The 12,417-nt window shown below is 57.3% G+C and overlaps 2 protein-coding genes across 2 annotated transcripts; both read right to left on the reverse strand.

Annotated features, from left to right (window-relative positions):
• Window positions 1-939, reverse strand: LOC142827380 (olfactory receptor 51I1-like). The gene has a single exon (XM_075922700.2). The coding sequence runs from the start codon at window positions 937-939 to the stop codon at window positions 1-3; it is 939 nt and encodes a 312-aa protein (XP_075778815.2).
• A 5,428-nt stretch (window positions 940-6,367) lies between these two features.
• LOC149526060 (olfactory receptor 51I1-like) lies at window positions 6,368-7,303 on the reverse strand. Its single transcript, XM_089770064.1, has one exon. It carries the CDS (start codon window positions 7,301-7,303, stop codon window positions 6,368-6,370), a length of 936 nt encoding a protein of 311 aa, XP_089626190.1.
• Between the last annotated feature and the right edge of the window lie 5,114 nt (window positions 7,304-12,417).

The raw sequence follows: 12,417 nt of genomic DNA on the forward strand, positions 1-12,417 counted from the left end.
TCAGCCTCTAGAGAATAGTCGCACAATCCCCTTGTGAATCTCTTTCATTTTCACACTGTAAACGATTGGGTTTAGCACAGGAGGGACAAAGATATAGACATAGGACATAAGAATATGCACAAGAAGAGGGGCATTTTTCCAAAACCTGTGGATAATGGGGACAGCAAGTGTTGGGACATAGAAGAGTAGGACGGCACAGATGTGGGAGATGCAGGTGTTCAGGGCCGTGAGGCGCTGCTCATGGGATGCAACATTTAAAACAGTCCTCAGAATCATGATATAAGAGAGGGTGATGAACAGTGAGTCCAAGCCGTATGTGATGAGAATGGCAAATAGTCCGCAGATGTTATTGAGGGTGGTGTCTGCACACGCCAGCCTCATCACGTCTGAGTGCAAGCAGTAGGCGTGGGACAGCACGTTACTTTTGCAGTATGGCAGCCTCTTAATCAGAAAGGGGAAAGGGAAGAGCATGCTGGTACATTTAACCACAATGACCAGACCAATTCTTACGATCCTGGGATTGGTCAAGATGGCCGCGTAGCGCAGCGGGTTACAGATGGCCACCAAGCGATCGAACGCCATGGCCACTAAAATCCCCGACTCCATGAAGGAAAAGAAGTGAATGAAAAACATCTGGGCCAGGCAGGCGTTGAAAGCGATGTCTGTGAAGTGGAAGCAGAAGGTGCCGAGCACAGTGGGCAGGGTTGACAGAGCCATCCCGAGGTCGTTGACTGCCAACATGCAAAGGAACAGATACATGGGCTGGTGGAGACGCCGGTCTACCCAGACAATGCAGAGAACAAGGCAATTCCCCACCACGGCAGTGACGTATAACACAACGAAGGGGACGGCGATCCAGTGGTAAACCGCCTCCTGGCCTGGGAACCCGGTCAGCTGGAACGTCGCAGGCTGGAAGCTGGTGCTATTGAAACCCACCATGACCAGCCAGCTGCAAACTCCTGTGTACATGCAAAACGAATCCATGAGTTTCCCTGCGACCAGGTGACTGGGGAGGGACGTGCAGTTCTACATTGATTTGCTGAATCCCAACACACAAGAGCCCTCTCTTGCTGGCCTGGGGCTGCTCTCACAGGTATCAGTGGGGACCTGTTTGGAAGGAGCCGGAGGAGCCACGCTCCAGGAATTCAGGGTCATTGCTCTGCAGAAATGGAGCTCGCTTTAGTAGCTGATTTCCAGCAGTAGCTCATTTAAGGGAACCAAGGGATTCTGCCCCCCGCAGCTCTGCTGCCCACCGCTCCAGAACCTTTTGAGGAAGAGGCTGTAGCCATTAAGCTCCCATTGTTTCCAGCAGGGAGAACTCCCCCTTGGACTGACCTGGAATGCCCAATGGGGCCTGCGTGTCCCTGAGCTCTGCAGGGCGCTGTGAATTGCCGGCCCTCTTGGGCATGTGGAGTGCGGGGAGAGTACAGATTTCTCATGGCCCATGGGACGGGCCCAGGTGCAGGGGCATATCAGCACGGCACGGACGGGGAACGAAACAGGCCCAATGACGAGCACTCACAAGGCCCAGGCTGAGTAGGGCTGTGGGGTTCAGGGGGCCGGACGGTAGGTCAGTCGGAGCAGGATTTGTCCATAAGGCTCCAGCTGCAGAAAGAGCTGGATTGTCATTCCCATCACCTGCAGGCAGACTCCTGCCAGCTCTCACCCAGCCGGAGCATTGGAGGAGATGCAGTCGGGGCAGCAGGCAGAGGCGCCGGGCTGGGGGTAGCAGGGAACACCAGGGAGAACAGTGAGAGCTGGATGAGATTCCCCACTCCTGCCATGGCCTGGTGCCCCCAGAACCACCCACCTCCTGCACCAACCAACCCCAAAACACGGGCCAGCGGCAATTGGACAAATATCTAGTATACGACAGAGCTTAGGGACGTGGACTCTCACCCAGAGCAGAGGAGATCTGGGCCTTCAAAGACTTATGTACAAAAATCCACTCCAGCCCGATCCCCTGCTGCCTGGTTTGCTGCCTGGGCATGACAGAGATTTGCTGAGCACCTGGCGTTTGTGCCCTTCTGTCCCAAGAGGATTTGCCTGGAACCAACTGACTGGTGAGGGGCAGAATTTGCCCAGCAAAGATAAGAGAATAGAAACATATTAGGCTTTGTGGGGCTCGTCTTTCCCCTGGAGTCTCCCCACAGAGGGGTCAGAGAATCACCCCCCGTCTCTCCGCGCAGCCGACTCACCGGGTGGGCAGGACAATGATCTTCAGTGGAAGGAACAAGCCCCCGGGCCCGGCTGCCTGGAGCGCAGGCTGCAGCCTGCCAGGCACCGGGAGTATTTATCCAGCATCCTGCCAGCAGCGCCGGGCACTCTCCCCGCCCCTGGGACGCAGGCGGAGGCTGAGGTGTGACCAGGGGCTAATCAGGCACAGACGCCTCGTACAGCAGCAAGAGCTAATTGCCCCCGGCCTGGAGCCTGCCCAGGAACAGAGGCCCAGCCGGCGTGTGCCCAGGGATCCCAGGCAGCCAGCCGAGGGCACTTCTTGTATGCAGCAGGTCACCTGGACAGAGGCCAATCTCTGTGTTCCCTGCTGGCTGCTCTCAGGTGACAGCCCCCATTCTTTGGGTGTGTCCATAGCCCATTGAGAGCCATTGTTCCACAGGGCCTCGGTAATTAGCATGTCCACAGGCTCGGCCCTGCCCAATGCTCAACCACATGCAGGGAAATATTCAGTGTCCATACAAGTACATGCTAATAATTGCACACACAGACATTATACAAACACATGAACAGCGTACATAGGATTAGCAGATAATAAGTTTCTATTCAATACCTCACATGGCCCCCTCCTATACCATTTTTGTGACCAACACCCCCACCTATGGGTGCATCAGTGCTCTGGCTGCTCCCCTCAAGATCCAGCAACGTGACAGGGCCCTGGGCTGGGACCCGTGAGAGAGGGCAGGCCCGGGCCCCCCTACTCCCACGTCCCGGCAATAACGGTCGAACCAAGCACCCGGCGACGGAGGAGAGCCAACGGCAGGTACTGAGGACCTACCCCAGGTGGGGGGGAACACAAGTGGGGCAGCTACGAACACGTCTGGCTCAGTGGGGCTGGCTCACCACTCGTACAGCGAGGCAGGATTTTAGCCTTTCCAGACTCCAGTGGGGAACCAGACAGAGACGCCTGCGTGTCATTTAGGGACCCAGCCTTCTGCATCACATTTGGCTGAATCATGCCCCTCTCTCAGGGTATGTCTACACTGCCACCCTAGTTCGAACGAGGGTAGCAGTGTAGACATACCCCCAGAGACAGCAGCGTGGCCTAAGGGACATGGCGTTAGAATGGGCTTCAGGGGACACAGAGACTAGACCTAGTTCTGCCACAGTCTGAGTGTGTGACCTTGGGTGAGTCACTTCAGCTTCCCATGCCTCAGTGTCCCCATCTATAAAATGGGGCTCACACTCTGCCCTCATTAGGTGCTCGCCTTGTGATCTGCTGGCGAAAGGGGCCATGTAAGAGCTCAGGGTTGTTAATCGTTAGGTCTGGTGGCCTGTGCCCTACAGAAATCCTGCTTCTGGCCTGGTTATGAAAGGGAGAAACCCCCAAGCCAGGCAAGGGTGAGCAGAGACTGAAATCTGGCCATGGCTGCTTCACCAAAGATGTGTCCAGGTGTGGGCCGGAGAATTCTGCCTTTGCGAGAGTCCCACCGGCTCCCCGGACCAGGAATACTTGCCGGCATCCCATCTGGAGCCATCTTTAAACATCAGCGCCCACCGGTCTGCACCGTCCCTTGGATCCTCCCCAGTGCAACAGGCCGGAGCCCACACGGCCCGTGGGAACAATGAGTGTGAGGGGGCGGGCAGAGATGGGTCGGGGGGGACGTGTAGGGTCCGGTACTCCCCCTCCTCCCTGAGGTGGTGGGAGTGGGCAGCGCACGGGGCCGAGGCGGGACCAGAGCGGGAGGGTGAGACTGGAGCCTCTTGTGTCAAATCAGACTGGGAGAGCACCTGGCTGCCGCCTGTCCGGACTCGGCTTTTGGGGTCAGCAGCCAATGAGGCAGAGCCTCCCCCCACCCCACCCCCCAGGCTGCCCCTAGTGCCCCTCCCCAGCCTGGCTCCCTCCCAGGCACCGGGCTACGCTGCACAGAGCAGGGACCGGGGCGGCTCCGACCCCCTTCCCGCCCCGTCTGGCTGCCAGGGAGAGCAGGCGAATGCGCCGGGGGGCTGGTGCAGCGGGAGGGCAGAGCTCCTCCCCACGGCAGGACCCCTGGGACGGCACGGGGACCCCAGGCTGGGCGCAGGGTGCGGAGGGGACAGGTGGGAGGGTCACACGTCCCCCCGGGAGCTTGTGTCCCCTCAGGGTGGGAAGGGCCCTGCCATGGATGTGGGAGGGGAGCCCACAAGGAGTCCCAGAGACCAGGCAGGGGTGGCTGTGCCGGCACCTTGCAGACCATGGGTCACAGGGGAGGGACTGTCTGTGTCTGGCCTTGGCCCTGAGCGCCCTGCGTGTGTGCGGCAGAGGGCAATTCCAGCAGCGTGTGTGTGTGTGTGTGTGTGTGTGTGTGTGTGTGTGTGCGCGCAGTAGAGGGGAATCCCAAAAGCACCCATGGTGTGTGTGTGTGTGTGAGCGCCCTGTGGGTGTGCAGCAGAGGGGAATCCCAGCACCACCCATGGTGTTTGTGTATGTGTGTGTGCGGCAGAGGGGAATCCCAGTGGCACCCGTAGGGGGGGTGTGAGTGGCCGGGAGGGTCCCCGGCGTCTGGGGCACTCTGGGATGGGGATGTCCCCTCACTGGCCCTGTCCCAGGCCCACCTCAGAGAAGGGCTGAGCAGGCGACCGTAGGGATTCGCTGCCTGTGGCAATGGGGCCTCCCCAGCGCCTGATGCCCAGCACACGGAAAAGAAAAGAGCCGGGCTGTGCAGCCCCCTGCGGGCTGGGAGCTGGCCCGTTCCATGGATGTGTAGCGGCTCACACCCCATTGTTCCCACTGGTGTTTAATGACGGTGCCGCTGCCCTCCCTTGGCCCGAGCTGCTGGGCAGTGAGACGTGCACACACCGGAGCAGACACACCTCGCGCCAACACACACACAAACACACACACACACACAAACACAAACACAAACAGGAGCAAGCAAGAGAGAGACCCTGCTACAGTCACAAAGCGTCACTGGTAGAGCAGAACCCTGCTCCCTGGGCTCCCTGTCCTGTGCCCTGCGTCTCCGGCAAAGAAACTGCCCCAAAACCTCCCCGTGCCCAGCTCTCCACAGGCACCGCTAGCTCCTCCCTTAAACCTTTCTAGCCCTCTGAGGTCTGTGTGAGCCAGGGGCGAGCGCGGGGCCAGAGAGGGGCCCTGGCAGTGCGACCCCGGGCAGGGCTTCGCTCTCACACCCCGTCAGCCAGGCTGGACATCCCCGCTGGCACGTGCCTCCCACCCTCCCTTGGATCTGCACCAGGGCAGCGCCCAAGAGGCCCGCAGGGCTTGGCACTGACCTGCCAGCTCTCCAGCACGCTGAGCCTGCCGGGGAGCGGGGTCCCATGTTCATCCTTGCGCACGGAGCAGCCCCAGTCTGGCCCTGAGAGCTGTGTCATTAACACCGGGGGGAGGTGAGATGGCAGCCGGCCAGGGGCAGACGAAAAGTTACGGAGGAGCAGCTCTGAGCTGACGCCCGAGCTGCTGGAGGAAATCCCATGTACGATCGGCTGCTGGAACGGCTCTCGAGGTCGTGTGTCGGGTTTGCATGGCTTTTATTTATCAGTCATTTGCAATCTCCCCTCGCTCCAGCTACCGAGTGTGCAGCTGTGATACAGAGGACATTCACGCTGGGCACCGTCTGCCTCACACAAAGAATTGTGCATAAAGAATGAATAAGAGACAAAACATCTCCCAGAAGGCCACAGTTCACCCACCTCATGTCAGAGTTGGTGTCGTCTCTTTTTGCATGATCAGCCAGACACCTGACACACAAGGAATGTCCTACATATGAAAGGGGACTAGAGATTTTGGTGGCTTCAGTGTGTAGATGCCTAAACCGAGATGTCTTCATGTGCCAGTTCTCGGAGAACCAAAATCCAGCCCTTTAAAAAACCAGGTCCTGTGCAGTATCTTCAGTGAGATGCCCCAGAACAGAAGACCCCCGAATTATTAGTGACTTCAATATCTTGAAAACATCCATCCATCCATCAGCCCATTTCTCCCATCCAGCCAGCCATCCCTCCATCCAGCTATCTCTCATCCATCACCCTACTTCTCCCATCCATCCATCCATCCCTCCATCCCTCCCTCCCTCTCACATCCATCACCCTATTTCTCCTATCCATCCATCCATCCATCCTATTTCTCCCATCTACCCATCCATCCATGTACTTACAAACCAAAGAGAGTTACATCAAGAAACCATCCCACACCCAGTCACCTAGAGAACATTTTGAGGATGCATTTTCGAATCTCCTTGGTTTTTATAGTATAAATGATGGGGTTTAACACAGGGGGTACGAAGAGGTAAAAAGTGGACATTAGGGCATGGACCACGTGAGGGGTGTTCCTGCCATACCTGTGTATGACAGAGACTGCGATCATTGGAATGAAGTAGATTAGCACAGCACAGACATGGGAGACGCAGGTGTTCAGGGCCTTGAGGCGTTCCCGCCCAGAGGCTATATTGAAGATGGTCGTCACAATTACAACGTAGGAGATGGAAATAAGCAACAGGTCTACTCCGAAGACAAAGAGAACAGCAAATAAGCCATAGATATTATTGACTGAGATATCCGCACATGCCAGCTTCATCACGTCAGGGTGCAGACAGTAGGTGTGGGAGAGGGCATTGGAGCGACAGAACGGCAAGCGTTTAATGAGAAAGGGAACTGGAAACATCACGCTGAAGTTTCTAACCACAACAGCCAGCCCGATTCTCACGATCCTGGGGTGGGTCAGGATGGCCGCGTAGCGCAGCGGGTTACAGATGGCCACCAAGCGATCGAACGCCATGGCCACTAAAATCGCAGATTCCATGTGGGAAAAAAAGTGAATGAAAGCCATCTGGGCCAGACAGGCATCGAAAGCGATGTCTGTGAAATGGAAGAGGAAGGTGCCGAGCACAGTGGGCAGGGTTGACAGAGACATCCCGAGATCATTGACTGACAACATGCAAAGGAACAGATACATGGGCTGGTGGAGACGCCGGTCTGCCCAGACAATGCAGAGAACAAGGCAATTCCCCACCATGGCAGTGACGTATAACACAACGAAGGGGACGGCGATCCAGTGGTAAGCCGCCTCCTGGCCTGGGAACCCGGTCAGCTGGAATGTCGCAGGGTGGAAGCTGGTGCTATTGAAACCCACCATGCTGAGCAGTCGCTGTCCCGGCCAGCTCCCAACTCCTGTGTCAGTGCAAAATGAACCTGTGAGTTCCCTTGCGATCAGGGGAGAGACGTGCAGTTCTACACTGATTTGCCGAATCCCAACACACAAGAGCCCTCTCTTGCCGGCCTGGGGCTGCTCTCACAGGTATCAGTGGGGACTGTTTGGAACGGAGCCGGAGGAGCCAGGCTCCAGGAACTCAGGGGCATCTCTCCCCAGAAAAGGAGCTCGCTTTAGTTGCTGATTTCCAGCCCTAGCTCATTTCAAAGGAACCAGGGATCCTGCCCCCCGCAGCTCTGCTGCCCGCAGCTCCAGAGCGATCGCTAGGGAGGAAGTTGATACCTTGGCCCCACACTAGTCACAGTCAGGCCAGACCTGAGGTCACATTGTTACCGGCCGGGAGATTGAACTCCTGGAAGGGCCAGAAAAGTGTCCCTGAGCCCTGCAGGGCCCGGGCACTTGCTGGCCCTCTCAGGCGCATGGAGCGCAGCGGGAGTACAGATTTCTCACGGCCCATGGGACGGGCCCAGGCGCAGGGGCACATCAGCATGGACGGGGGACGAGACAGGCCCAGCGACGCGCACTCACAAGGCCCAGGCTGAGCAGGGTTCAGTGGGGCTGGACGGCAGGTCAGTTTGTCCCCCTGGCTCCGGTGGCGCTAGGAGCTGGGGTTCGATTCCCTGCACCTGTAGGCAGGTCCCTGCCAGCTCTCACCCAGCCAGAGCGCAGGGCACCAGAGGGAGAATGGGGGCAGGGCTGAGCCGTGCCGGGTACAAACCGACCTGCCCCTGTGACTCTGGCCTGGACACGGATCAGCCCTGCCTCTGCGACCGGCCAGAGCGAGCCCAGAGACCCTGCCATGGAGATGCGCCCGGCTTGCTGGGAGCTAGTCTGTGTCTGCGAGCGCTGGCCAGGGACGGGCCCAGCTCCTAGTGTGGGAACCTGAGGGAGCCAGAGTGAAGCCGGGGGAGAAGCCAGCGGCAGAAGGTGGAGATGGGAAGGAAGAAGCCGGTGGGGAATGTGCTGGCCTGTGTGTCTCTTCCCTGGGCACTCCTGGGTTTTACTGCCCCTTGCAGCAGGGTGTGAGCGCGTGAGTGTGAGCGAGCGTCCCTGTGTCTCTGTGTGTTTCTGCATCACACTTTGTCTGCGTGAGTCTTAGCGTGGCAGTGTCAGGGTGAGTGAATGTGTGTCTGTGTGAGTGTCAGTCTGTGTCTGTTTCTCTGTTTGTGTCAGTGTCAATATGAGTGACTGAGTGTGTGTGTGTGTGTCTGACTGGCTGTAACATGCTGAGATGTTCCCATAGAGGGGAGGCGCAGTCGGGGCAGCAGGCAGAGGCGCCGGGCTTGGGGGTAGCAGGGATCACCAGGGAGAACAGTGAGAGCTGGATGAGATTCCCCACTCCTGACATGGCCCGGTGCCCCCAGAGCCACCCACCTCCTGCACCAACCCCCCCAGCAGTGGGCAGAGGAACCCTGGCCAGCGGCCCTGGGACAAATCCCTCCTCTCAGGACAGAGCCCGGGACAAGGCAGAGCAGAGATGGTCTCAGCTTTGAAAGACTCACTGGAAAAATCCCCCCCCCACCCCTTTCCCTGGTTCTGTGCCCGGGCGTGACGGGGGCCTTGCTGTGCACACTGGTGAGGGGGTTGGCTGTTCACTAGGAAAATCGTCCAGAACCACTAGCAAGCAATGGGCAGAATTAGAGAAGCTTTGTGGGGCTGGTCTCTGCCTGGAGTCTCCCCACAGAGGGGTCAGAGAATCACCCCCCGTCTCTCCGCGCAGCCGACTCACCGGGTGGGCAGGACAATGATCTTCAGTGGAAGGAACAAGCCCCCGGCCCCGGCTGCCTGGAGCGCAGGCTGCAGCCTGCCAGGCACGGGGAGTATTTATCCAGCATCCTGGCAGCAGCGCCGGGGACTCCCCCCGCCCCTGGGACACAGGCGGAGGCTGAGGTGTGACCAGGGGCTAATCAGGCACAGACGCCTCGTACAGCAGCAAGAGCTAATTGCCCCCGGCCTGGAGCCTGCCCAGGGATATAGACACGGCCGGCGTGAGTCAGACCCAGGGTCCATCTAACCCAGGATCCATCCTCTGCCAGGGGCCAGGGCCTGGTGCTTCTCAGGGAATGAGCAGAACCGGAGAATTGATCTAGTTCATTATTGACTTCGTCCAGTCCCAGCTCTGGCCCTCAGAGTCAGCAGCACCCGGAGCAGGCGGGGGCCTCCCTGGCTAATCGCCTTCCCTGGATACGTCCCACAGGGTCATTTCTGAACGTGTGATAACCCAGTCAAGCTTTGGCCTGTGCATCAGGCCCTTCAAGCCAAAAGCCTGGAGCAAAAGCTGTCATCTCACCTCTGCCCTGAGTCTCCCTCCCTGCCGGGCAGGGCAGTGGGTGGCACCTGCCCTCCCACCAGCCTGAATCCTCCCTGCTCTGGAGAAACCAGTACAGCGTGTGAGGGGTTTACTTCAAGGCCCCTTGCCAGTCACTTCCCAGCTCTGGGCCACTGCCAACCATGGCCAGATTTCAGTTTCTGCTCACCCTTGCCTGGCTTGGGGGTTTCTCCCTTTCATAACCAGGCCAGAAGCAGGATTTCTGTAGGGCACAGGCCGCCAGACCTAACGATTAACAATCCTGAGCTCTTGCATGGCCCCTTTCGCCAGCAGATCACAAGGCGAGCACCTAACGAGGGCAGAGTGTGAGCCCCATTTTATAGATGGGGACACTGAGGCATGGAAAGGTGAAGTGACTCACCCAAGGTCACACACTCAGACTGTGGCAGAACTAGGTCTAGTCTCTGTGTCCCCTGAAGCCCATTCTAACGCCATGTCCCTTAGGCCACGCTGCTGTCTCTGGGGGTATGTCTACACAGCTACCCCAGTTCTAACTGCTGAGCAGCAAAGGGGAACACAAGGAAGAGTCCTCGGCATCTGCTTTGTAAAACTGGCAGCCTCAGCCACCTCTGAAATTGGCTATAGGCCGAAGCCAGTGGATGCGAACCACACACACCTCCCGGCATAACGACCCCCGTCTCAGCTCTGGCCATCCACAGCAGTTAGAAATGTCGCCCCTTGGGATGACGTCTCTGGTAGGAAGAAGAGAACGGAGAAGCAGGAAGAAACGGGTGTTGCCTGACTTCAGGGAGACACGCAATGAGCGTGTGCGGTGGGACGGACGGACACCCGCGGTCCCTGCTGTGCGCAAGGGATTCCGCTGGCAGATGTGACAAAGCATGTGGCCTCCCCCAGTCACAGCACTTGGTGACCCATGGCTACTAGGACTGTGCTATCCGTCCCCCCTCACCCACCCCTGCCATACTAGGCACTGAGCACACCACAGAGTCTGTGCGGCAGAACGGACGTCAGCTCAGACCAGCGAGTTCTCTGTTTTACAGGTGTGTTTCCTTCCTCCTATTTCCCGTTTATATTCAGCAAGGGCGGTGCGTGGAAGGCTGGGTTGGAGAGCAAAGCCCCAGTCCCGTCGCTTCTGTCCAAGGCTCTGCCCCTTGGCTATGTCTACACTTGCGGCTTCTTGCGCGAGTAATATGCAAATGAGGCTAAGCGTGGAATATCGCTGAGCCTCATTTGCATACCTAATGAGCCACCATTTTTTTCAGAAGATGTTCTTGCGCAAGAAGGAGCATCTACATTGCCCCTTCTTGCGCAAGAAAACCCCTCTTGCGCGATGCCGTTACACCTATTACTTTTCAGGAAGAACGGCGTTGCACAAGAGGGGTTTTCTTGTGCAAGAAGGGGCAGTGTAGATGCTCCTTCTTGCACAAGAGCCTCTTCTGAAAAAAATGGGGGCTGATTAGATATGCAAATGAGGCTCCGCGATATTCCACGCTTAGCCTCATTTGCATATGACTCACGCAAGAAGCCGCGAGTGTAGACGCAGCCCTTCTGTGCCGACTGCAGCCCAGCCCTCGTGCCCACGCAGAGTAGAGGGAAATTACATCCCTTGCCAACGTCATCTGCTGCCCATGGGAGTCAGATCGCAGCCAGCAAGTGTCAGGTGCTGCTCACAGACACTGGACCCCACAGTCCTTCCCCCAAAGGCTTTGATCTCCTTTTACATCTAAGACGGCAATTTAAAGATGTAGAAGGAAATTGCAGAACTTTTTGCAGGCCACTCGCTTTACACCGTTTTAATTACGCAGGTTGTGACAGGGTACGATAACAAAAGACCCCTTGGGGCTCTTCCCTCTCGTGTCGATTATGCCACTGACACCGCCACCTTGCTCTCTGGGGCTCCCCGCCTGTGATGGGGGGGTCACAGATGACCCCTCGGGGGGCCTCTCAGAGTGCTGCCACGGCCACTGCCACTCACCTTCTCGCTGTCTGGGGCTCCTCACTGCCCGGTCCTGCTGGGCCAGCTCCTCTGGTCTCCCCCAGCCAAGGCCCCAAGCTGAGGTCCCTGCCCCCACTGAGAAGCAGTACAGACTGACCCACTTCAGGTCCAAGGTGAGTGCAGTTTGGGGCCCAGCCTCCTGAGAGAGCACTCCCCACATAGGATCAGACCCCAACGAATTAGGGGTTTTAACAATATATTGTGCACACTGGTTGTCCCCCTCTGCCCCCCGAGGTAACAACTACACTGGGTTTGATAGACAGTAAAAGTGATTTTATTTAGTACAAGCAGTAGGATTGAAGTGGTGATAAGTGAAAATAGGCAGAGGAAAGTAGGTTACAAATCAAAAGACACAAAACCACTTGGCTAATTCTACACTGAAACCTCAGTACAAACTCTTCAAACTCACCCTAGAACCACTTTTCCAGCTGCCCCTCCAAACCAGGGCTGTCTCCGCCACCCTGGGGTCACAGGCTCCTTCCTTCAGGTGCAGGGCAGCCAAAAGACCAAGGCCTCTCCTTTCCTATTCCGTTTGTTAAGGAATCGAGGCCGCTCATCAAGACCTTGAAGGTAACACCCTCCATGTCTCTCATTCACACACTTGAAATGCACAAAGTATTCCCACTCAAGAAGGCTAATTTTGCACACAAAATTGATACATACATCAAAATAAGGTAAACAGAACCAGCAGATTGTGACATGAAGATTAATGGGTTACACGACATAATTTGCTCAACGCACTTTTGATTTATG

Source organism: Pelodiscus sinensis, chromosome 1 (assembly GCF_052426305.1).
Source record: "Pelodiscus sinensis isolate ZL-2025 chromosome 1, ASM5242630v1, whole genome shotgun sequence".
In the NCBI taxonomy this organism is placed as follows: domain Eukaryota; kingdom Metazoa; phylum Chordata; order Testudines; family Trionychidae; genus Pelodiscus; species Pelodiscus sinensis.

Excerpts from the sequence above, each read along its gene's own strand:
- LOC142827380 (XM_075922700.2), bottom strand. The coding sequence starts at position 939 with ATGGTGGGTTTCAATAGCACCAGCTTCCAGCCTGCGACGTTCCAGCTG.
- LOC149526060 (XM_089770064.1), bottom strand. The coding sequence starts at position 7,303 with ATGGTGGGTTTCAATAGCACCAGCTTCCACCCTGCGACATTCCAGCTG.